Below are 27,826 nucleotides of genomic sequence, written 5' to 3'. Positions count from 1 at the left end.
ATAAATATGACCAATCATGGCCTTGCTGTTCTTAATAAGAATTTTTTAAAGATATTTTCCTATATATTTCTATGTAAAACTTTGATACCCCATTGTGGCCACACCCTACCCCCGGGGGTCATGATTTGAACAAAATTGAATCTACACTACCTGAGGATGCTTCCATATAAATATGACCAATCATGGCTTTGCTGACCTTAAGAAGAAGATTTTTAAAGATATTTTCCTATATATTTCTATGAAAAACTTTGATCCCCCATTGTGGCCCCACCCTATCCTTGGGGGTCATGATTTGAACAAACTTGAATCCACACTACCTGAGGATGTTTCCACATAAGTTTCATCTTTCCTGGCCCAGTGGTTCTTGAGAAGAAGATTTTTAAATGATACCATTAATTTTTCAGGAATTCCTAATTATCTCCCTTTGAAAGAAGGCGTGGCCCTTCATTTGAAGAAACTTAAATCCCCTTCACCCAAGGATACTTTGTGGCAAGTTTGGTTGAATTTGGCCCAGTGGTTCTTGAGAAGAAGTCAAAAATGTGAAAAGTTTACAGACAGACAGACAGACGGACGCCGGACAAAATGTGATCAGAAAAGCTCACTTGAGCCTTCGGCTCAGGTGAGCTAAAAATTGTGTGAATTGAATATTGTATGCAATATTCTATGATGTCTCCAGATGTTATTCTATAGCTTTCATTGTAACTATAAAAGCAAATAAGTAAATGTTCGTATGATAAAATATTTTATTATTGTATTGGTCTTTATTTTTTTTTAATTTTAATTTAAAAGGAAACAAATCAGCAATGGATATAACACTCAGCTTGATGAACATTAAACCATCTAACCATCTTCATTTTTCGAGGGAGGGGTCTGCCCTATGTCATAAATCACGCGAGCACAACAGCGCAAAAATTAAATGCGAGGTTTGGACATGTATTTGCACAATCAAATTTGGTCCCGAAATTAAACCCTAAATGATCATTACGAAGTTATAAATAGTTACTTTGAAAGAGGTTCAAGAAACTTCGAACTAGTAAATTGTAGCCAAGCGGGTATATAGCGCTATTCCCTGATTAGGCCTTTAATGACGCAAAAAACTAAAACAGTTGTGGGATGTGTATTTTTTATTACGGTTTTTAACAGCATACAACGTAACCAATAAAATATAAAACTTCTTGAAAATTACAGCTGATCACGCACAGAACGTTATTCTCTCAACAAATCTGTCTCTCACATTCACAGGAAAAAAAAGAATTTTTGCGCAAATTTGAGTGCCCTTTATCAAATATTCACACCTTCCCAGCCGTTCGCTAGACTTGATTATAAAAGTATCACAAAGATCCAAAAGAACAATACTGGAGAGTGTTTGGTTTTCCATATAATTTCTAAAGTACACGGGGAAATAATGTAAAAAGTATCACATGTTTTAGCGGGAAAAAAACAGTAATTTGCGGTGCTCTGATTTTGACCTCTTGCTCCCTTGTCTTTAGGGAGGGAGAGAGAGTGTGGTGGTAGTCTACGGTGCTTTTGACCTCTTGCTCCCTGGCGTTTATGGAGGGAGAGAGACTGGTAGGGTGAGGATAATCCTGCTTTGTTGTCCTTGAATAGTTGCTGCCTCACCTTTTTCCCTCGGTCTATTTGTGCTGTCACACTCTCTCACTCTCTTCCTTACAACTCACAAACAAGAACAATAGTTCTCAATCACAGAAAAATCCATTCACTATCCGAGATTGTCCTATATATGGGGAAAAAATAGGGAAAACCCGATTTGTTACAAGAAACTGAGAAAAATTGTTATCTTCATGAAGTTGCTTCATTTTACGAGTAATTTAAGATTACAAAAAGAATCCTTTGGAGGTAAACTCACCAGCTTTAAAACAGAAGATACCATCTCTATAATTATCTGATGAAAAAAGAGGTAAAGTTAAAGAGGTGTTATTTTTACCATTCACAAAGGGGGAAATCTACGTGGTGTAAAATGTATGATTTTTTATTTTCATTTCTTGCTGGAAAAAATGCACAAAATAACACAAATTTACACGAATCAGAGAAAGTATTAAATAGGACGAGTTTACCAGTAGTTTAACAGTAACACACAAGGCATTCAATATGCTAGAACTCATACATTTCCTGAGATTCTACTTTGTTTTATAACCACTTTGATTGATAAGAAAGTTCTTGTGCAAAATAACGACATTAACAAAAAATCATATGTGCCAGGTATGAACATGAAAAAAGAGAATCACAACCTCGGTAGCAAAACTGCAGTTCATAGAAATTTTTGAACTTTACAAATCTAGAAGTAATTGTTCAGTTCATGGGTCAATCATTTTCACTTGATCATCTTGACGAAGGCCTCAAACTTCATCCTCCAGCGCCGACTCGTTCACTTTCTTGGATTTCAGTAAAGAATTTATCATAAACAATACCTGATCTAGTTTCTGGTCCATTTTATTTAACTGCAAAATTAAAAAAAAATAGATATTAAAATAAAAGAAAATTAAATGAATTAAACTGAATAAACAAGAAAAGTTTTAGAAACATACATGTGCACTAGACAAAATTGCTAATGCACCACTTATTATTCTTATTTGTGAATTGATCATTTTCCTGATTGGGACTAGTATATAAAATATGCCATCTTTTCCAAAACAGTTGGATTGACAATGTCTTGGTGTCATGTCAAGACCCTTAAAGGACCTTCTCGTCTGAAAACCAATTTCCCGACGTGCACTGCGCACCGTTTTTGCCAAGATATGAAGTTGGTGATTACCGATGGTGGTCCGTGACGTTGTGACGGGAGCAGTCTCCCACTTAAAAATCAAATGATACACCATGATTGACTACCATATCGCTTAGTAGTCACCCAGTGCCTTGGTGTCCCTACCAAATCCACCCAACTTCTGGTTGCCCCAATTTTGTGGAACAATCTTGATATTATTGTGTGGTGCTCACTTAATGCCGTCGATATCTATTATAAACATTTTTATGATCGTTAATTCATTTTCAAAAATTTTTCACCAGAGAAATTCATAATCATTAAATTCTTTTAATTTTTTACAAATCTCTTCAAAGGAACCCCCTGCAGACACCATACTGGCTGCCTTAGCACGCTCTTCTAGAGTCAAACGCCGCATACGGTGTAACTTTTTTCTGAGTTTTTAATTAGTACAAACATAAAGAACACAACCACAAAGAAAAAAATAGAAATTAATTCCACAAAAAAGTATAAATGTGATTTTATTTTTTTCTATGAAGTGGTTACGCTTCAGTAAACATTGTTGTTATTTATCAGTTAAAGCATTAAAATGTCTCATTTTATACTAAAGTAACATAATTATATATCAAAAACAACATAAACAAGTTTTGAAAAGAAAAATGTTAATTTATTTAGGTGGTGCGTTAGCATATTTGTCTAGTGTATATGCCCACATGTAACAATATAAAAAGGGGTTAACTTTAAATTTAGAGTCTGTTTGTAATATAGTGAACGGGTTACCTAGTCGGACCCGGGCAATCATAATTTAAAGTTTGATCTCTACCAGCCATCGATAATTTTCTTCTTAGAGGGTACCATGTACCAAGTTTGATGTCTGAAGATACTGAGTGGTCAATATCTTACTATGTCCTAGACCTTTAATCTTGTGACCTCATAATCAACAAGGGTTATGGACTCCCTACGAAAAACCAATGCACTCAGTTTGATGTAAGTCATGCAAAGGGTTCTCTAGATATTTAGCAGACATCATCCTGCCTTGAGTAGTTTGACCCTTGACCTTGTAACATGAGGGCCATCTTACTTTTAGGAGGAATCAGTGTACCAAGTTTGATGTCTGTCAAGCAAAGAGCTCTCAAGATTTGAACAATCAATATATTCTCATGTCCAGTTTGACTCTTGACCCTTGGACTTTATGACCTCAATTTCTATACCCTAAGGGAAACCAATGTACCAAGACTGATGTCTGTCAAACAAAGAGCTCTCAAGATACTGAGTGGACAATGTCTTTCTAGTCCTGAGCATATTGGCCCTGGAGGTTCTGTGACACGTAATGCATTAACTTAAATAGAGGCATTACTTTCCTGGCAGGAAAATAAATAATTATAATTTGAGATCTTTATAACGCGTTCATTTTCAATTGTGTATTTTCGTAACTTTATTTGGTTAACAAAATAAATAAATTTCCAACTTTTTTTTAACTAACGCAAGTTTATAGCATGTATTACTTTAAGTTCCAGTGCATCAAGTTTGTTGTCAGTCAAACAAAGGGTTTTCAAGATATTGATTGGACAACACTTGGTCTACCAACAACCTACCTTCCATTTTCAAGGGGGAAAAAATTACCTTTTAAGACCGACACAGTCAGAACACCTCCAAAACACTATTAGATATTTATTTATATGACTTAATATTGTTAATAATCTTCAATCGTTTCCAGTTTTACCTGATTTTCACACCGGACAACCCTTGCGCTGATGGTCAGTTTTTCTCGGTCCTTATGGTATCCACTGGAATATAATGTACTGGGCTTGCCGAGTGTTTGGTCTAACCTAGCATATAAGGAATGATCGAAGTTCAATTTCCACCCAGGGTTATCGTTCCTTTCACTTACTACATATATATATCCTTTGTCAACGTCTCATATTCTTGTACAAGACACTTTAAACTTCAAGGGAATTTTTCTTATAATATTAAGTACTCAGTAATCTTATGAACTAGATGTGTCATTATCGCCACGAATGTCCCCTCAAGCAGCCAAAATTTCAAATGCAATATTACGTTTTAAATTTGTATTCGAACTTGACCTGTATTTTCTGGTAAAATACTTGCATATGCAATTCAATATTATAAATACATCCCTACAAAAGCTAGAGAGCGGAAACAAAAAAATTCTTATTTTTTCCTACGTTCAAGAGGGATAACTCTGTCAAAAATCATCGGACTATGACCAAATTCGAACTTGACCTGTATTTTCTAGTAAAATACCTGCATATGTAATTTAAACCTTATACATACATCACTACATAAGTTAGAGAGCGGGAATAGAAAATTTCTTTTTTTTCCCAAAGTTCGAGGGGGATAACTCTGTCAAAAATCATCGGACCACGACCAAATTCGAACTTGACCTGCATATTCCTAAGACGTATCAATATGTCAAATTTGATTTGAATGTGTGCAACCGTTGCAGAGATAATGAACGGAAAGTGAATGAGGACGGAACAGGGTAACACTATATGCCCCGGCCATTTTATGGCGGGACATAAGACAAAAACAAAATCATATATAGACATATAAAAATTCCTTCAATTTCTCATATTTATATGTACACTCATGACAATGTGTCTTTCTGTTATGTAGGCCTATATCAATTTAGGCATGTGACTTTGGGCGCTGATCATCTTCAGATGCAAGTGAAAAGAACGAAAAGTTGTGTAAAGATTTTTTAAAAAACAAAATAAAATTAAAACAATTTATCTGTAAATTTCGAGTATATCCTGTTTATCTTTTATATAAAGAATGCAACAGACATCATTACTCGAATATCTTTCTATTATAGAAATACATGTGGTAGGATTTGTCTCTGTGATGGACAACTTTAAGAACCAAATGTATTGATCTTTAATATAATATCAAGGGTTATTTTTTTCCATTGTAGCTTTGTGTTTTATAACCTTGGAAAATTTTATTTCCGTTTTTTACTACATTTATTGCACGCTTACCTTCGTTGTAACTCTTTGATTCGGACCATCATATTTAAATGACCTTGTGAGTATTGCTCTATTACGTCACGTACATCATACGGTTTACGTGCTTGCTGTTAAAAAAAATAATACCTGGTTATTTTTGTTTGCTTGTTTGTTGAATACGTAGATTTTTTCTTGATCTTTCCATTGAAATTCTGAAATTTTCATATTGTTCCTATATATTTTCAGTAAAAAATTTCTACGCATATAAAACTGTACATGAGAAATAACAGTAAAATTTGCAATGGAATTAAAAATCAGAAAAAAACAAAACCTGAAATTTTCGCCTGGCTACAAAATATTTGATTTTTCTAATGACTCTAATAGCTGTTTTGTGTGCGTCTGTTAATCTGCAATGAAAAGTACATGGCGTAAAATTTACATCGACTCAAACCACCACAATCAATGAAAAATATCAGATTATTGGAGATACGCTAACTGAACATTGGAAATTTGAGAGCAAGCAAATTACATCACAGTCCAAAAGCAAACAGTTGTAAATTACTCCACCGCATGACAGTGCGTGGATGGTATAGGAAATGCATCTATTTCCACTCTGTCATTGCCCAAACATAACACGGCCGAATCATTAATAAAGACGCATCGTCGCATCATCAACATGCGTTTGCTAAATGCTCTTATTTTTCAAATTACCGAGATTTGATTCAGAAGAAATGAACAGTTTTATGTTTAGCTGTTAATCTCTATATATCTTTTTCTCTTCTAGAAAATCTTTTTAGATTACTAGAAAAGTGAACTGGTAACACCCTTAATTTTAGGTCAAATCCAAATTTGAGTATTTTAAATATTAAGAGAAAATATATATTAGTTTCAATCCATATATATAGGTTTTAATAACTTGAGTTGAATTCCACATGAATGTAGATACAGACCCCACATTACTGTGTCTCTAAAATTAAAGCGGTTCTTTCAAACTTCTTTTGAGCAATTTTAATCTACGGTAATTATAAGCTAAAAATATTGTAGCCTTGTTGTTGTTTTCGTCGTCGTTGTTGTTAAGGAAGACTACACATTCCCCGGCATGTTTATATTTGTATCCCCATTATTTAAAGCATCACTGATCTAAAGAAAACATTTTAAAAGCATATGTCTTCTACTGTTACATTTTTTCGTGAAAAAAGGGCGAGAGAAAACCACTTTTGATTCCTCTATGAATCTCTTGCTTTCTTACATGATTAGATTAAGACCCTGCTCCTGCTAAGAAAAAAAGAGTTTTAATTTTAAACGTTCTTTTATTATACATAAAAACTATGAACCTAAAATGTGGCATAACCTTTGCCCTAGTCCAGGGCCATGATTATATATCATTTAAATTCACACTACATACATGTACGTAGGAAATCTTCCACTTAGTTTAAATTGTAGTTTCTGCCTCAGTGGTTCTTGAGAGGGAGAAATCTAAATTACCTCAACATATTTTTTTTACTAGTTCCTATATATCTCCTTTTGTATGGCCCTTCACCTGTTCACGTGAATAATATTTTCAGTCCCTTTACAAGCGTACAATAAATAGATATTGTGCCTGAAGAAATCATGCAGAAAGAATAAGCGAAGCTGTTTTATCATTTCAACTTGCATGCGAGGATAGTTCGTTTCAAAAATTGTGATATATTTAATTGAAATGAAGTAAATTTAGGCACTTTATAATTAAATTATTATTTCTGATGCAGTTTATATACAAGAGGCCCATGGGCCACATCGCTCACCTGAGCACACTGGCTAGGAAAAAAAGCAAAAATCAGTTCAGTATTGAAAAGTTAACGGGGGAGAGAGGGGGGGATGGGGGATTTTAAACTACCAATGCTTTCATATCAATATAACAAATAACTTTGCTGTTCTTGAGCAGAAGATTTTTTCCCATATATTCATTTGTAAAAATTTGATCCCCCATTGTGGCCCCACCCTACCCCCGGGGGTGCTCATTTGCACAAATTTCATTTTATACTACCCAACAATGCTTCCATATCAATTTGACTAATCATGGCTTTTCTGTTCTTGAGAGAAAGATTTTTTCCTATATATTCCTCTGTAAACTTTGATCACCCATTGTGGCCCCACCCTACCTCCGGGGGTCATGATTTGAACAAACTTGAATCTACACTACCTGAGGATGCTTCCATATAAAGATGACCAATCATGTCTTTGCTTATCTTGAGAAGAAGATTTTTAAAGTTTTTTTCTATATACTCTTACGAAAAACTTTGAACCCCCCCCCCCCCCATTGTGGCCCCACCAGGGGTCATGTCTTGAACAAACTTGAATCTACACTACCTGAGGATGCTTTCATATAAATATGACCAATCATGGCTTTGCTGTTCTTAAGAAGATTTTTCCTATATATTTCTATGTAAAACTTTGATCCCCCATTGTGGCCTCACCCTACCCCTGGGGGTCATGATTTGAACAAACTTGAATCTACACTACCTGAGGATGCTTCTACATAAATATGACCAATCATGGCTTTGCTGTTCTTAAGAAGAAGATTTTTAAATATATTTTCCTATATATTTCTATGTAAAACTTTGATCCCCCATTGTGGCCCCACCCTACCCCTGAGGGTCATGATTTGAACAAACTTGAATCTACACTACCTGAGGATGCTTTCATATAAATATAACCAATCATGGCTCTGCTGTTCTTAAGAAGAAGATTTTTAAAGATATTTTCCTATATATTTCTATGTAAAACTTTGATCCCCCATTGTGGCCTCACCCTACCCCTGTGGGTCATGATTTGAACAAACTTGAATCTAAACTACCTGAGGATGCTTCCATATAAATATGACCAATCATGGCTTTGCTGTTCTTAAGAAGAAGATTTTTAAAGATATTTTCCTATATATTTCTATGTAAAACTTTGATCCCCCCTTGTGGCCCCACCCTACCCCCGGGGGTCATGATTTGAACAAACTTGAATCTACACTACCTGAGGATGTTTCCACATAAGTTTCATCTTTCCTGGCCCAGTGGTTCTTGAGAAGAAGATTTTTAAATGATGCCATTATTTTTTCACTAATTCCTAATTATCTCCCCTTGAAAGAGGGCGTGGCCCTTCATTTGAACAAACTTGAATCCCCTCCACCCAAGGATACTTTGTGGCAAGTTTGGTTGAATTTTGCCCAGTTGTTCTTGAGAAGAAGATGAAAATGTGAAAAGTTTACAACAACAACAACAACGTCAACGACAACGCCAACGACGACAGACAACGGACAAAGCTCACTTGAGCCTTTGGCTCAGGTGAGCTAAAAATATGTATTCATGTACAACTGAACAACTCGCGTTACAGCTTAATGATAATTTGTAATCACACTTCATTTGATTCCTAAACTGAAAAAAAAAAATCATCGGAAGATCCAATCCTTAACAACAATTAATCAAATATGGGTTTCAATGTATCACATGAGAAAATGGGTAAATCTAAACAGACCATTTTATCTGTATTCAAAGATACATATGCATGTGTAATTGTACACCTAAAACAACATTATTCTTTTTTCTTATAATACAAACCACATCATGCAATTTCTGAAGACCTCAGTTTTGCTCCATATCGAAATACATAACAAAATGAAGTCATTGCTGCTCAGAATGTATATCACATACGTTTTTTATGATTAAATTTTAAAATTTGACTTTTATTATCTTACTGGACTACTTTTTCTGCTTCCTCATTGTCATAATCATTGTCATCCATGTAGTTATCCCCAGTAATGCTATTGGAATGATACGTACTAGAACCTGAGCACTGTCTCTGGAAATCCCTCCTCGGGTTTCGGGGTGTTCCAGCTGATAAAACAAAGAATTCATATTTCTCTTTTTTAAAAAAAAAAAAAAAGAAAACTTTTATTTAATTTTACCAAGTGATAAGAAATGTGTTTCATGTGCAATTAAAGAAGGATGGTATGTCTATGAGAAAGGCACGCAAAGACACTTGCATAAATGTAAAAACACTATCACATGATCCAATCGACTTTTAGTCTGAAAAGACTCTAAAACGAGACAGCAACTTACATGTACATTTTTGCCTTTTTAATTTGTAATTTCCCTGCTCTACAGACCTTTTATTGGTTAGACAACACGTGACTTTGGGAAACGCCCAATACATGCAAGTCACGGATCTACATGCAGTTATCGGTGTGCTATCGATTAATAGATTGATTGTATGTTGTTTAAAGTCCCATTCGAGAATTTTTCACTCATATAGAGACATCACCATATACCGGTGAAGGGCTTCAAATTTTGACCTTTACTTGGCACTCAGGGCCATTGAGCAGTGAGGGATCTTTATTGTGCCAACGCCTGCCGTGTCACGGGGCCTCGGTTTTTAAGGTCTCATCCGAGGGACCCGCAACTTTCACTTCAAAGTGCCAAGCGCATGGCGAAGGAATAGTTGCTACCCATTTTTTATCGACTTGGGTCAGTCTCGGCCGAGATTCGAACTCACGACCTCCCCGATCACAGAGCGAGCGCTCTACCGACTGAGCTACCGTGAACGATCCGATGATTAGATGTGATTTTTTAATTCATGGGTTAAGTCTTAATAGCTGCTTCAATGTCAATCTTATTTTTATTTTCGTATCAGATACTAGTAAATATTAATTTACAAATTTATACAAAGAATTTGCAATAGGTACTTCCCAACATGGTAGTGTTTCAGATTTGAACGCAAATCGCTAAATTTTCCCAATACATGTACTAATATTACTGTGGCAAAATGTAAAAATTGAAAATTTGGTAAAACTAGTAAACATTATTTTGAATATGCTACAGCTGTGAATTACACAATGATATTTTTTTATTCTTGTTGCATTTAATCAATGGATTTTCATATCGATGAATCAATTTGATTAACAAATGCACTGAGAGTACTTGCCATTGCTCTTTACCCTGCAATTTCTTTCAATTTTGCTCTTTTAAGAGAGTCTGAAATATCTTGGACTCTTGCTTTTAAATTGCTTAATCTTCCTAGATACCTAGTTTATCCTCAGTAAAAACAGAGGTCATGCTTTCTCTATAATGGTTCCCTAGGGAATCCATCCTTGAAGAGCGTCTTTTTCTTAACGTCAAACTTGCACGTCGAGCCATGCGCGCTAACATATTCTCCTCATTGGATGCGTCGTGAATGTGGATTTTCCACGTGGCTTCTGAATGGTGTGCCGGGTCTGCAGCAAAACAGCGCCACACACACTGCAAAAAAGAATGTCAGTTATTACTTTTTGTTGCACTTTGAAGCTTAGCTTTCGTATGCAAATCAACTTTCAACTATTTTCTTTGGGGGGGGGGGGGGGGGGGTTACGAAAGGTACAAAAAGCAACCGATAATCTAATGTTCAAAAGGGATTTTATTATTTAGGGGTAATCCCCTTTGACCAAATACACAGCTATCACCTGTTCAATTATCAAAACTGAAGGAACTAACATCAAATTAAAAATACTTTGACCATGAAATATACTTTTATCTTCGATATAAGGCTAGAAAAAATATTGGAAAATTTATACTTGCATACAAATGTACCAAAATAATGTACCTGCAAATGCATTACGTAATGTACCTGACCAATACACTAAATAATGTACCTGACCAATGTACTACAATAATGTACCTGACCAATGTAATACATGTATAATAATGTACCTGACCAATGAATGGTCTATAGTAATATACCTGAACAATGCACTACATTAATGTACACTGAAAAACACACTGCAATATGTACCTGAACAATACACTACAATAATGTATCTGAACAATGCACTAGAATATGTACCAGAACAATACACTACAATAATGTACTGACCAATACGGTACAATTATGTACCTAAACAATGTTTTACAATAATGTACCTGAACAATTGCACTATAATGACATACCTGGATAAGTGTAGCGGCTGCTGGAATCTGCCTGTTGAAATGTTTCTGCCTCTGCTTCTGTTGGACTTTGAGTGCGAAGCCCGATCCAAGTATGCCCTTAAAATTCAGGTAAATCATAATGGAGTGAAATGAAATGTACATTTGTACTATCATGTACTATTAGAATATTATGGTATATAGATCAATTCACCAAAACAAATTCCCAACAACGTATAACGGAGAAAACATTCAATATACAATGTGTGAAATATCTTTGTGCCTAATACATTAGAATAAACATGTAAGTCACTTTTGATAAATAAATATACATGTTATAAGGCTATCTTTACAGGAAACTGAATCTATCTCTATCTCTCTCTCTCTCTCATAACGAAAACTACGCATAAATGTGTCTTACTGTCAAAGAGATCGTTGTTCTACATGTATATATAGTAAATTCTCATATGTGAAATCTTACTGCAGGCAGAGCGAAGAAAGAAATTGCAAACACTGCAAAACAGGAGGCGACGATTTTTCCCAGCCATGTTTGTGGCACTTTGTCTCCGTACCCGATCGTCATCACGGTTATCTACAACACGTCATTTATCTCTTAATACAATATTCGTTTAATATTATTTATCTATTTAAACGATATTTATGTATTAGGACTTTATATTTGGGATGAGTTAATTATCGTTAGATGGCTTCTTTCTCCTCGCAGATCAAATCAATAATTTTGAATAATAATACTAACTTCCCCCAAACAGGGCTGTTTATAGACTTAAGTACTTTCAATTAAACCTCATTAGAGAGCATCTATATAGCTATTTATAAACTAAACAGTATATATACCAAACAGACGGTGTATGTGCACTTTTTATACATGAAAATTAAACTAAAGAATTAACAATTGCATGCCCATAAATAAACAGTAAACCGAGGAAGCGTATTTACAACTCAGAAGAAAGGTGGATGTTTACAATGAATAATTGTTATCACCATTGTTACCACCAAATGGCGCATGTGCAGCTGAACAAAAATTAATTAAACCAAAAGAAAAAATAACTCATCTAATATCTGACAGCATCCGCGTTGCTATGTAAGTGTTTATAATCTGAAGCTACATAAACATAACTTATAAAAAAGCAAAAGCTAGTACTCATAGCGCCACCAGAAGGTCTCTCATTTTATATATACATGTATATAAAGGATGCAATAGTCCCAACAAGTCACTGTAAAGGACTTTGTGCAGCTTTCTATAAACGGGAAAAAAGTACTCACTACTCCCCACCAGAGGGCGTCTGCGTAGCTATTAAAATCTTTTCTTTTGTCACTTCTTTCTGCGAGGTAAACAAAGTACGAAGAAAAGATGAGACCGAGGAATCCTATGTACAAAGTCGTGATCAACTCCTGCAAGTAAAATAATTCCGGCTTAGTCTGGTGATTCTTAGAGACTCGGAGATATTTCCAGAAAATACGAATATGTATATTTAACATATTATTACAGATTCGTCGATCTATGCATGTATACAATTTCTAAAACCATTTTTTTGTTGATAATAAACAAATATAATTAAAAAACGTAAAACAAAAACTATACTTTATTTATCAGGTTATAAAATTTAGATCTTAAATAAAACATTTTAAATTCTTTAAATATTTTTCTTTCTCGTGTCAATATCAAAATCAGATTTATATCAAATTTACGATCCCTTTTGAATATGATAAATGACTCTTGAGAAAAACAACCATAATTTTATTGAATTACCTGTCGGTGTAGATATATAACGGAACCTAACAGACGCCATGTTCCACCTTGTCTATCTACATGTAACATGCGCAAAATCTGTAAAAACCTGACCCCTCTGAAAAGCAAACAAACCAACAAAATATTTTTACAAATTTTTATCAAAGATCATCTTAAGTCATTTTCGAAAATTTTGTTTTGCTATCAAAGATAAAAAATTGAAAAACATAAATCATTTATTGTTTTTAATTAGTGGCAAATTGAAAATTCTGTTAAGTAAAATGAAAAATCATCTTTGCGCTTGCAGAATACGCACAACAATTACAGATAATGTATTTCTGCAATTTTTTGCAGATAGCTAAACATCTAAATGAAAATTGATTAGCATGAATATCCTTGTTTATAAAATATATACAAACTCTATGTAGAATATTACGAATTATATTTTTGCAGCAACATTTGCATGCAAATTTCAAGCGCCTAAGCGACAATGAATTTAATTATGTTTGTCTGGTCCATCGGAGAACCAATTTAATTTTTGTAACCAATAATAGATGTTCCCCTCAGCATCCGCAAAACGATTGCTTTTTGCAATTAACTTTAGCCGCGGTGAGAGTTACGGGTAATATATGTCCTTGGTTTATATATCAGTCGATTATGTCGTGTCACTGTATTGTAGTAAACGGACACGACCTTCTGATTACTTTTTTTCCCATCATCCAAAGTATATCTCGAGTCTTGATAGTTTACTTAAACTCCAGCTTTGACATTGTTTAGGTTAAAATAGAAAATTTAATTTCGACTGCACCAAGTGCTCTGTCATATTGAGACGCGTATTCTCTATTCAATAATTTTGTTGACTATTACCGGAATGTGTGTTGTAATTTTGACTCACGTCACGTAGATTCTCAACAAAAATCTCTATAATTGATGATGTATCTGAACTATATGTACTTATAATAAAGGAAGAAACTCTTATTTTACATTTGCAGAATCATGTATTCTGATATTTTCTTAACTTCTGCCGAGTTTCGTTGAGATCAAATTATAAGTAGGAGAAGTAGCATTTTGAGAGATTTTCACCTATATTCTTTTTGAGGAGCTATTCAACACTGACAAATAGAGTTATGGGCATTAGTTTAGTATTCTTGTGTATCAGGTTTCATTGAAAAAATACCAGAGCTGTAGACGATGTGGCGTTTTAAAAGAATTTCACAGATTTTATAATTTTTAGTAATCATTGCAATCGCCATTGCTCGTCAAAATCAAAAATCGATACACAGAACTTTGCACCTCACACAGTGCAGTATTCAGAGGCGTACTGTTTGAAATAATTTCCCTAAAATTTTGATTTTTAGTTATCATAGCAACATGTTCGTCAAAATCAAAAACAGATAAACTGGATAATAAATATTTAAAACTATTTGTTGAAATCTTAACAAAACCGCAATAAGAGTAGATTTTTGAAAGCATTTCACAGAAAATTCTATTTTTAGTAACAATGGCTGCACCATTTGTTCAAATAAAATCAAAATATGTATATAACTGCAGTCTACTTGTGTGCATGTACCAAATTTTATTGAAATCGGACCAAACTTCTGATGGAGTAACATTTTAAAGAATTTTTTCAAGACATACAGACGAACAACGGATCCATTACTATCGCATATACATGTATTTTTCTGACTTAGACTAGTAGAGCCGAAAGTAAAGTCCACTTGAGATCATATAGCGATGGTACGAGGTATAATTGGGAAAGAGACAGAAAAAGTTTTTGATTTTTTTTAATCCAGTCACCGGTATTTTGAAAAAAAAAATGCCTGCGCAGAATCAACATATAGGCAAATATCCAAAAACTGCACGATGGATCATCAACTTTTTCTTTTTAAACCATAGTTGTTGTGTCTCTAGTTTAGAAGATCCTTCGATTTTTTACAAGATGCTTTGATATTTTAGTCTACCTTTTTTTAGGCTGTTTGTCTATCCTTTACCTGTATATTAACCCACAGCGCCAGTTTTGGTCTATTTGAGACAAACCATAAGGGTAGCATACTAGTATTTATTCCACTGAAAAAGTTGATGTACGGATTGAAGTTACGCTGAAGCACTGTGATAAAGACAAATTTCTTTTGTACAGACTCAGCTTTTCAGTATACTATTACTAACAGAGTTCGGATCAGTAAGACTATTCTACTTTAAATTTTAAGTGAACTCGGTAATGCTCCTCGGTTTGTTAGGGATCTCCATTCACTGCCAAGATTATCTTAATCCGCGGTTTCAGTCAAAGTACTTTCGTTCCTTTGCAAATTGTACTCACTCGAACTAACCGATACTTATCTTATAAAAATAGACAGAAGAAAAAATAATAATGTTGTTTAATTCGAAAAGAAGGATTTCTCGCAAGTCTCAGTAAACCACAGGCACAGGCACCTGAAGTGTGGATAACCCCCCCCCCCCTTTTCTTAATGAGAAAAATAGTGCTACCCTAAAATTTCTCAAAAATATGAGATTTCGCCGTCAATCACATCCATATTTCGTTCTATGCAAGCAGATTGTACTTTTTTTTAATGTTTAGAGATATTGGTCATGAACGGTATGATAAATATTTTTATTTATGATACATGTGTATTTAAAAATTGTAAATTTTGAGATTTCGTCAATCAAAATAAAAGTACATGTATCTTACAGTATAATTAGCAAATTGTTTTAATAACTGATATAAATAAAATTTTAAAATAAAATATACACATTTTATACTACATTATTTCCTTTTTTACTTTGATGAAAGAATATCTATAATTCAAATAAATAAATAATATGCCTGCCATTATCTAAAAGCATTATTCTTGGGTCACGTAAATAAGGCCAAAAGCCAACCAGATCGAGTCAATAATTTAGGTAAGGAAGCCATTAAGATTAGAATGAAAGGATACCATACAACAGAAATGAAGACAGCATATGTGTTTGTCAAAGAAGTGGAGGCATTAAAGCTAGAAAAGAAATAATCAAATCTACATCATGCATTTCTCTAAAAACACGTCTCAGTCTTTAGAAACAGATGTAATCCATCGTTTGTCATAACCTTGGTTTTATTTACGCGTGCCCACTCTCTAATGTCTGACCAAGAAGCTTCAAAAGTTTCTTGACCGATTAGTAACACATTCCTGATGCTAAAATGAGTTTCTACGATAAATGTAACTGCATTATTATCAGCAAATGTCCGTAACAACCATTCGTTTATATTCTTCATTCGACCAACACATTCATACACGTCTACCACAAGCAAAGTTTTATATGTTTATCAGATCGGAAACAAGCTTTTCAGATTTTCAAAGGTTTGCAAAGAAAGAGATCCAGGACTTTGTTTCCGAAATGATAACTAATTGCAAGTATACTTTCTACATTTCGCAATATTTGAATGATAGACAACAGACGAAGACATGTCAAGAAAGAACAGCAAAGTTCTAGATCCTGTACAAGCACACAGGAAGCGGAAGTAGACAATACAGTAGACGTCATCACAGTCAAATTTTACCTTATCGCGGAAGTAGCAAATACCTGGCCTTCTGAACCAATAGTAAAAACGCAAATAGAAGCCACGACAACGATTAGATCTGTAAAAAGAAAATGGTGTCCATAATAAACTATTCTAGGTGTATATACCTTATTGCTGACGCGGCGAATATCTGCCCCTCGGAGCCAATTGTAAAAACAACCATGGAAGCCAAAACAACAAATAAATCTGCAATTAAAACGTTTTTGTCATAGTAACAGGGTGTTTGTCATGGTAACAAGGTGTTTGTCATGGTAACAGGGTATTTGTCATGGTAACAAGGTGTTTGTCATGGCAAAAGGATTTTCAATCTTCTTTATACTTGCAGAATCAGGGTGAAATTAGTTTATTATAAGTAGTAATAAAAAGATAATTAGGATTGTAAGGATTGCTTTTAAAAAATGAAATGTTTATCGTGCGAGTCGTTTTAAGACAATGGTGTTAGATTAACAAAAAGAGACATCGTACATAGCAGATATTTGGCTTAATTGTCTTGACACGTTAAAATATTTTTTACGAAAGCCTTTTGACCCAATACGTAGAAAAATATAAAGATAAACTCTTAAGTTATACATCGAATGGTTATTTTTTGCAACTGGAGGTGCAATAACTCGCTCAAGGCAGCACAGAGACTTGCATGTAATTCCGTGCGTTAAATCATTTAACATCAAAGCATCATATGGCCATACACATAAACTCCTCATACTTTTTCGTGATCACTTAGGTCGTTATACGACAATTGTTAACATTTCTGACCCATAATTCAGCTTTTGTTTCGGTATGACTGAAAAGTTAATGGAGGCATGAAAAACTGTTAGTAGTAAATATGGTCACGAATATGTTATATCTGTTCTTGTCTAATGATCGTTCCTTGTAAGTTAGAGTGATCCCTACACTTACACATCAAAAATAATATTCTTTCGTATAGATTAGAGAATACCCAATACCAGTTCATGGTCAGCAACGTATTGCACACTTATGAGGTTCAAGGAAATCAATATTCTTTTTTATAAAAAGCTGGTAATCATAGAATATAATTTCATCGCAATAAAACTAAGTGTGTGTGATACATAAGGATAAGCTTCAGGTTTACTCCTTTATCCCGTGCACATCACTTACTAATAAAGCTTTCACTTACAAATAAAGCTTTCACGTCCCATACTGTGTATTTTAACCCCTCAATGTCATATAAACATAATTATTCATGAATATGCATTAATTATTTCGTGAAATAAGAAGAAGAAAAAAGAAATCTGAATAATTTAATAAAAAATAAAATCATTCCTACTTCAAAAAAACAAAACAAAAAAAAAAAAAAAACCACGTGTCTTTTTTTCATATTTTCAGTGACATATAGTTGACGATCCGCAGCGTAAGTCAGCCGACTGATAATTCAAAAGGGGATGAACACCATTAAAATTGGATTAAAACATGTAATAAAAAAAATATACAATGATTTTTACCCAGATTGTTGTAAGTTTCCTACACCCGCGCCGTAAAAAAAAACTAAAGGTTACTAAAAATGATTGCAATAGGTTTTCATATTTTTTTTTTTTAGAAAGGAAATAGTAGAATTTTCTAAAATCTGTTGGGTTTTTTTTTTCCCCTGACATTTAGCTTATAAAATTAATATTACAATACTTCACAGAAAAAATCAGACCAGTATCTGACGAGGCTGAAGCTCTACTGTGTACTTGGTGTATCTTAAACGTAGTATAGTATACTTGTGTACCAAGTCTTATCGAAATTGGACCAAAATTGTAGGAGAGGTTTTGAAAGAATTTCACAGAAATTTCAATTTTTAGTAAGCATGGCAACAGTGTTTTCGAAATTAAAAACTGATATACAGAATTATGTATCTTTAGTTAGTAGTGTTCTCGTGTAAAAAGTCTTATTGAAATTGGAACCAAGCTGTAGGAATAGTAGCCTTTTGAAAGATTTTCAAAGAAAATTCTATTTTTAGTAACCATGGCAACACAGTTTGTCGAAATGAAAAATAGATATAAGGAATCATGTAACTTAGTATAATATACTTTGTACCAAATCTCATCGAAATTAAACTAATACTGAAGGAGGAGTAGCATTTTGAAATAATTTCAAAGAAATATATATTTTTAGTAATCATGGTAACACTGTTCATTGAAATCAAAAGTGATAAATAAAATTATGTATCTTAGTATAGTGTATACTTGTACCAAGTTTTATTGAAATTGGATCAGAACTAAAAGAGGAGTGGTGTTTTGAAAGAATTTCACAGAAATTTCTATTTTTAGTAACCATGGCAATACCGTTTGTCGAAATCAAAAACCGATAGCAAAAAATTATGTATCTAGAACAGTTTACTTGGTACCAAGTCTTATTGAAACTGGGCCAAAACTGTAGGTTGAGTAGAGCGTTTTGGAAAATTGTTTACGGACAGCTAAACAGACGGACGGACAAGGGTCATCCCACTATTGCAGAAGCGCTGGCCAGTAGAGCTAAAGATCCACCGCCAACTTCTTTTGCAGTAGATTCGGAGAGAAATGAGCACAGTTTACATAAATTATTTTCTTTTCTTCAGTATAAAGTATACAAAGATTTATTGTGTTAGGGTAATGAAAATCTGAAATTGTTAAATACACCTCAATAAGATCTGTTCACATACACGTAAGAGAGTATTACAAAAATAAATAAATAAATCAGTCACACGAGAACACCTTGCTTTCCTGCAGGGCTGCTTACATTTTCTTAAATCTAAAAGTTTAAGTTGAATAAAATTACGGTTTTAGCGAGATGTGTTTCTTTTTCCGGAATAAAAGAGAATGTAATAATTGTATGTCTTCAAATCCATTCAAGGAAAGTTAATGTGTTTTCTTTCAAAAAATTGGTTTCTGACAATAAATTACGTACCGAACTAAGAATGTAATAAAAGTCACAGTCAATATACATCTACAAGTATCTCATAATTATTTTATCTTTTAGCTTCACAAAAAATTACATATAAGGAATTTAATAAAAATCAAAATTGGTTTTTGCATAAAATATATATTTTTTACAGAATCAGTCATTAATTTATGTGATAATAGCGATATACATATACCTATGATAGAGATGGGTTTCTTAGCAAACCGGAATCGTCCCTTAATGCCCATGTATTTGCTTCTACAGCCTGCCGACCATAGTCGTATCACATACTCTAATCCAAAGAAAGCCACTAAAACAATCTCCTAGAAAAAAAAAAAACAACTGTATTATAAATCTACAATATTATAAAATTACTGATTTACTAACTTAATTACTTTCTTACTAATCTGTATCTTACTAAATTTACTTACTTACTTACACACTTGCTAATCACTATTTCCTTATTAACATTCTTACACATTTATTTAATTCCTTTCCTACACATTTACTTCATAACTTACTTACGCACTACCCATGACGTCTTAGTCATATAGGGCTCTCTCTCTCTCTCTCTCTCTCTCTCTCTCTCTCTCTCTACGAATGCATATAAATTCAAATGCAAATGGTAAAATGAATTTTTGTTTGCATGAAAATCTTCAAAGATTTTCAAGCATTTCTATGCAAGATATCATTTCTTAGATCCTGGTGTCATGATTATAAGAAATTATATTTGTAAATGTACAAGGCAGATCAATTCAAATTTTATCATTGTTAGTTTACTGGTCTCTCTGAAAGTTTCAGATAAATCCCCCCCCCCATTTTTGACTCTTTATTGTGTGCAGACTCTCCCTTTGACTTTCCATTACTTCAATCCTTGTATACATTAGAGCCAGACTTACATTAACCAGTCTTTTTGTAAATGTCAAAATATTATGAACAGCCCACAAGTTAAAAATAAGGGACGATGAGACGTTAATTTGATCTGATAAACTCACACGAGTCTCTTATCATGTTGATTGAATATAAAAACATACCATCCAAAAAAGTGTTTCCATTGCAAAATCGTCGTAGTCTTCTATAGTAGATAAGACACTGAAGATAAGGCAGATCAACACCATCATGAACCTGTAATAGATTGATTTATTATTGTTTACAATCAGGTCTGGAATATTTCACTCCCTCGTCATAGCATCGCTTTTAACCTTCAATATAACCTCACGTTTAATTTATAGTGTAGATTTATACTTCGATTACAAAAATTATATTTTTTTTCTCTTAAATACCTAGCATCAGATTCAACATATTATTTTTTAGAGAAAGATGAAATTAGAATTTATGCCGAGTGTTTCAAACCAGGGTTATCGAAAAAGTTTCTGTGTTTATTTTTAATTTGAAACCTTAAAATCGAGAGAGAAAAAATGAATCTAGTAAATACCAAAGAAATGTTTTCCCACTAATAGAACAAGACAGCTTGTCTTCTAATTCAAAACAAAATGCCTAATCTTCATCAAACCTCGTATTTGCAATGCATGTCACGATACAAACTTTTTAAATATGGCTGCAATGCCTCGTTTTCAGAATGAAATAAAATGTAAGAAGAATTTTCTATTAGAAAAATATCGCGGTAATGAACACCTATTTCAAGTAGAAACATCGCAGTTAAGAGTTGTAAAATTCTACACTTGCGATGTCGCAGTAATGTATCCCCCCTCACTTCAATATAAACGTATGTACTTACACTGTTATATGCAACTTAAATCACGTTTTTGAAATAATATTAAGAGAAAAACCCCCTTTTAGAAATACATAGATATGAAATTTTGTTTTAAAAAAAAATATCAAAAAGCTACGTTCAGTGTACACCATCAGTCTGATCTAAATAGAAAGTTTAAAGTGAATAGATTGATGATGACCCTTAATGAGTAGTGTCCTACTAATGTTATATAGTGGACATGATAAGCATTAAATCAAATATCTTTCCAAGTGCCAATAATTTCAAGGATGTCAAACATTATTGTTACAAACAAGAGAATAAATAAAATATTTGAAGACATGCTTAAATGCTTCATGTTCTTTGTGTACCAATATGAATGGTTTGAGTGAATAAAGGGAACTTGGGGATAACTATGCATGTACCTTTCTCCTCTTACCAAAACTGAAATCTGTCATGTAGTTAAGAAAATGTTCCCTCAAGGCCATTCCAAGTTTTTTCTATGTTTAGCGTCCGCGTGCGCCTTGTTTTTTTTGACACATGGGGTGTCAGAAAAAACAAACAAAATCAAGAGTCCTGAAATTGATTATTCAGGTCGAAGTCTTTGAATTCTGTCAATTTCTCTAAATATTTCTCTACAATATGTCATATTAGGTATATTTTAAGCATTTAATACCTTGATTTTGTTAAAGAATATATATTTCTAGGGAAAAAAAAAGATTAATGAAATCAATTCCTTTGAATGACGTCATTTTTATGATTATATAGTCTGTGTTTTATTTTTTGCTTTGTGTGTTTTTTGCGAATAGGTAGGTAGGTTTTTGAAATAGGGGTGGACGCTAAACAGAGAAAAAACTTGGAATGGCCTGATTAAGCAATAAATATTTACTGAACCAACCATTACACGATATTATTACATGCGTTCTTGGCGATAATAAAAAGTCTATAGAACTCGACATATGTCGAAATGAAACTGAACGAAATCTGGTAGTTTATGGGTCATTGCTTGACAATCCGTCAGCTTCTTACGATTTTTATTGGATTTTAGCCTTGTGCTGAGACCTCAATTACACCCGCTACTGGATCCTAATATTTCAAATCACGTGATACATCTTGATTAAGTATTATCACCATAACTTGATATCATCGATGAGGTTCGATTGGAACTCTGGTATTCTGTAATAAGATACGTTTTATGTTGTATCGTATTCAATGTTAACCACTTTCGCTAATGTTTTACCAATGTGCTTAGATTATGCCATATAAATTCTGACAAATGAATCAATATTTTAAGGTCACGGCGTGCGTTTCTGCTTTATACAAAATCCTCTATAGCGCTTAGAGTACACCAATCAAGCATTTTAATCTGCATATCTTTGATCCTTGAGGGTTCACGGTTTCGTTCCGTTGCAAGTATGAGATGCTTTCATTGAAAAAATTCTGATTCTTTCTTTGATCAAGCAGCTGTACGAAAAATGAATGAATTAATAGTTTCAAATCTTTAAAAATCATTAACCTTTATTCGCTGTAAACCATTAAGTTTATATGCAATAAAATTTAGGATTTTTTTTTTTTTTTTTTTTTTTTTTTTTTGATTACTTTCGTTCTTTAAGAAAATCGGGTGGAAATTGTAATTCTTATCATACAAGTAAAATATCCCAGTTTTATGTAATAATTTTTGTCAGTGAAAGACTCTTGGGTTTTAAATAAAAAAAAACAACACAAAGTACGTGTTAAATTTAAAGAAATCGGACTTCAGAAAATGTTCGTTTTTACACCAAGTTCTGTTTTTTAATTACTGTATTTATATGCAAGATGCATAACTAGGACTCCAATATCTAAAAGAAATAAAAAGTAGATTTTCATTATCCACAATCATAAAAGGAAACTAAATATCATGTGTAAATAAATATACTCACACAGTAAAATGATATATAAAACACTTCCATCCGGTAGGTCTTTCTAAGAAATTGTAAATTTGAGCTTGTACATTGTTTTTGCTATGAATTCTAGTGGTATGTATGGAGTTTTTCTCGTTCATGCCCATGGACACTTGGTATGATTTTGAGTCCGTCCCAGTGCAGGAAGTGTGGTTAGAAGACGAGTTGAACTCCGACTCTTCATACTCCGGGACAACATAAGTAGAATTGGGTAAAAATTTCCCCATAGCTTTGTTTCCTTTGTCGCGAAATAATCCTTTCATTTCCACTCGCGGAATGAAGCTCCTTTTTTCTTCCATGTCATCATTGTTTATATCCATCATCGAGTTTCATTGTGATTTCATCCGCTATCACGAAATATTCCAATGTAATATAAAATCCAAGTATCATCCAAAAGGCGTGAGTACTTTTCAGACAATAAAATCTATTTTACGGAAGTTGAAATAAAATTGCTCACATCACTTTTGCGATCTTTCGTTTACTGCCGCCTTCCTGGGCATCTGCAAACAAAGTAAAATTAACTGCAACTGCATTCCAGAAAATTGACAAGAAAGAACAGTATTGATCATATTACTGTTTGACAACGAAGCTTATGATAAATAATTACAGTCAAAATTGTAAAAGACATTCGAGTTAATTAAGCGCACACTCTGCACGCATTCGATGGACATGTACAATTTTCTATTTCTTAATATCTTTCTGTGTCTTAATTAAGCATACGTAAAAAAGACATGCACACAATCTGCTTTTTGCGAAAAAGAATTTCACGTACAAACTAAAAACATGACCACAGAAAATTGTTACTGTTACCCAAAATAAACTTTTTTTAGATGGTATTTTGTGCGAGACACTGTTTCTAGTTCATGATTACGATTGCTGATATTGCATTTCGCTGTTCAACCAATTCTGTAATAATTCCAGATAATCGTATCTGAAAATTGGAGATATGATGAAAAGATTACCCATATTCAAATATCGTTATAATTTTCCAAATTTAGAAAGTGTTAAGAGTTCACAGACAAGTGTAATTAAATGAAATATTACACTAAGAGATATTACTGGAAGAGAGATTTATAATATAAAAATGTAATTCATTACGCAAATTGGACGCGTTAAATGGACACAGGGAATTAATGAGATCGAATTAACTGTCAAGTTCTACATACACGTAGAAATTCCAGGAAAGATTTCATTTGTATTTTTTATGAGTTCCTTATGAAACATTTTATGTGCAAGTTAACGATGATGACCTTAACATGATTAGGTACAAAATGTCTCTTTAATCATGAATATTACTGCCTTAATGATAAACCCTTTTACTTCAATTACACGAGAGACTTCAGTTAATGAATCCGATATATTACTGCTACCCAGCTAAACAAGTAGTTTGGGGACAAATTTACTCGTGATATAAATCTGTAATCAAAAATATTCTCTTGAGAATCCATTTCATTTCGAGTAAGACTGCTTTTGTATTTTTTTTCTACATGTATCTCACACTTAGTTAGATTCTTCAATAATTTTTCAATTTGTCACATAACTTCAAAATTTGACACTGAATTGAACGGGCTGGGTTGTCGTGGTCATTTTAGACTATTTAACCTATTGAAAGAAAAATCTGTATAAAAATATACGAAATTGCATTAAATTATTATAGCTACAACATGTGGATTTCTTTCTTCACAAAATAATCGTTCATGGTTAGAAAAATCATTTTTCATTTTTTTTTTAAATGCATGGATCTGTTGGGTAATTTGTTGACAGGCTCCTTCATCTTAGCGATTGTTTATCGTTCTGGTAAGATTATAAGCAGCTTAGTGCATCAAACACTGAATTACGTTTTGAAAACAAGACATGAATTAATCTCATCAACATCAGAGCAATGATGTCCACCAAATCAATAACAAAGAATTAAGATCAAATATACATTTTGATCATCTAAAGAAATGATCCATTTCTTTCTTTCTTTTTTTTTTTTTTTTTTGAAAATCATTATACTGCAATTAAAATTTATCATATGGGTCCCTCGTTATCCTTTGAACAGAGTATACAAAATAGCCAGAAGTACTGTTTGAATCTCCTTAACAAATTCAATGACAAAAATTTAAAAAATGACTGTTAACCCCCCCCCCCCCATCCCCCACCCTTATGAAGATAGAGAGTTTTGGTCGGAAATAATTCACTTTCAAACCTGCATGACATGTAGTTTAACTACCCCCCACCCCCACCCCGAAGAAAAATAAATCAAAATATACTGCAGGAAAGGCACCTGAAGCTTGTAATCAATATTATTCTTTCGGTTTTTTTGTAATAAATATTTCAACATTATTTGTATCACTATTTTTTAATCAGCATATTTTGTTTTGCTATTTATCATTTCGCTTTCTTCGGACCCGAAATCAAGAGTTAATGCCGAAAAATTCACCTGAGCATTTCACTTCGACTTTTTGACACAAAGCCTCCTTGGAAATTTGAAAAGTCTAGCTACACGGGTAATTAAAATGTTAAAGCTAATATTCAGAGAAATGGAAGGATACAGTAAATTCAATATTCTGTAAGACCTTAAAAAATGGAGTCGATTTCATTATGTTCAATCCATTTGAAATTTCAAAACAAGGGCATTGCGTGTGAATACTTTTAATTTGTAATTTAATGGGCGCGGGGGTTCTATACATGTAGACATTTAAAAAATAAAATAAAAACTTCAATGCCAAATCTCAATTGATTTAAAATTTGGTGTTTACTACTTCACAACATTTTGCTAATTCATTGTAAAGAGTACATCAAGTTTACAAGTGTGATCACATTTACAGATAAAAATATCGATAGATCATGAAAATTCGCGACAGATTTTTTTTTTTGGTGTTTGTGTATCATTTCAGAGCGTGGGGTTGAGCTGTATAACGAATTACATAAAATAAAAAACATAACAAAATTAGTAAAGTATCGTGGCGGTTTTTGTAATGTATCAAGTCCAAATGTTGCAGTTGTAACACAAAGCGACCACAAGGTGAGGGGCGGATGTATGTAATGTGACATAACAAATGCTAATAAATCTGGGTGGAGATATATTTCCTGACAAAATTGAGGATTAATTTTACATAACGGTTATATTCACCGTAAAATTTTAATTGTAAAAACACCTGTGCAAACAGTTTGTATCTAATTAGTAGAGTTATTGATTTTGTGAAAAGAGAAGTTCTCAGAATTTAAAACACATCTGTTTTATGTGTTTGACTGATGGATTTTAAAATTGCCATAAAACAGTGATTTTTATATCCTCCGCGACACCCCCTCCTCGAGCTTGACATCAGATCAGTATGTGCACATTATGTAGTTTTGTTTTTATTTCAAATAAAAATTCCTCAATGATTTCCTTAATTCATAGAGAGTCTGTAAATCAGATAGAGATCGAGTACCGCTATCATGACTCGATCTGGCTCGAGTCTTTAAAATTCGAACAGCATTTTTTTTTCCTTCATTTGTAGGGAAACCGAGTATTTTAAAAACTCTTATGAAATTCAAAACGGGAACCTGCTGAGCGCAACGTCATCCTTCCCTAAGGTGCACAAGAGATACCTAACCTTAGAACCATTCCTCCGGAACTATTACCTTGATCTACATTGGTGCCTCTCATATACGTAACGATGAAACATATTGTATACAGGTTCCGTCTTCCACGTGTATCAGTAGATAATTACGCCAATATGTTACAGAACTGAGAAACGTTTAAATCATAATATTACTATGACCATATAATTAATCTCGGGAAAATTCACGCTGCAAACAGGCTCTGTAGAGAAGTACGTATACTTATACAGAAAGCTGAGCATGCAGTTTTTGTATAACGTACGAGATTAAACATTTTAATTTAGCTGACCGTTCCAGGTTGCATCAAATTGTCCTACCTTCAAAAGATTCTTCATAAATCCAATAACACCATTTCACACACAGTTCATCCGAATCCGCAGAGATCTGACATAAAAACGTAAATACTTCGCACTTTGTCTATTTTCTACCAACAAACACAGAAGCCATCAAAGCCTTAGTGGAGAACCGGCTAGCTGTCGGCTTTTTGTAATTAAACGTGCAACAAATCGGCTTCAGAGGCTGACGATTCAAAATCGCACGCCATCTGTACGAAAATCATCGACCTCACACGACCTCCAAGTAGACTCTTGAACAAAAATACTTCTTTTTACATATTGCAGGTGGATATAATAATCTACATCTATTGTTGAAGATGTGGATCTCACTTTAACCCTCTGTTATATTCTTTTAGTATAAACCTTTTATATCGCTTCCGGTACTGATAACAGATCCAAAATGTGACCAACACTTAATCTCGGCGATAAGTTATATCAGAGCTGACTGTCTCCC

The 27,826-nt window shown here is 33.4% G+C and overlaps 1 protein-coding gene across 2 annotated transcripts; it reads right to left on the bottom strand.

Moving 5' to 3' along the window:
• Nucleotides 1-1,106: 1,106 nt before the first annotated feature.
• LOC133185396 (potassium voltage-gated channel subfamily KQT member 1-like) lies at nt 1,107-27,826 on the bottom strand. 2 transcript variants are annotated; one of them, XM_061320572.1, is made up of 15 exons: nt 27,355-27,826; nt 23,426-23,946; nt 20,830-20,920; nt 19,992-20,118; nt 17,023-17,101; nt 13,381-13,477; nt 12,894-13,022; nt 12,091-12,201; nt 11,634-11,729; nt 10,736-10,949; nt 9,410-9,548; nt 6,017-6,092; nt 5,719-5,813; nt 4,443-4,548; nt 1,107-2,459 (listed from the first exon to the last, which is right to left on the bottom strand). In XM_061320572.1, the coding sequence occupies exons 2-15, from the start codon at nt 23,767-23,769 to the stop codon at nt 2,358-2,360; spliced, it is 1,806 nt and encodes a 601-aa protein (XP_061176556.1). In that variant the 5' UTR covers nt 23,770-23,946; nt 27,355-27,826; the 3' UTR covers nt 1,107-2,357. The 2 variants fall into 2 exon arrangements, with proteins under 2 accessions (XP_061176556.1, XP_061176555.1); XM_061320571.1 differs by lacking the exon at nt 17,023-17,101 and adding an exon at nt 16,895-16,973 and having other exon boundaries at nt 27,355-27,825.

Source organism: Saccostrea echinata, unplaced genomic scaffold (assembly GCF_033153115.1).
Source record: "Saccostrea echinata isolate AGI-Se365-2 ecotype Australia unplaced genomic scaffold, CSIRO_AGI_Sech_v1 ptg000012l, whole genome shotgun sequence".
Classification (NCBI taxonomy): Eukaryota; Metazoa; Mollusca; class Bivalvia; order Ostreida; family Ostreidae; genus Saccostrea; species Saccostrea echinata.
The sequence above is the reverse complement of the archived record's forward strand: the minus strand, read 5'-3'. Positions and strand labels throughout refer to the sequence as shown.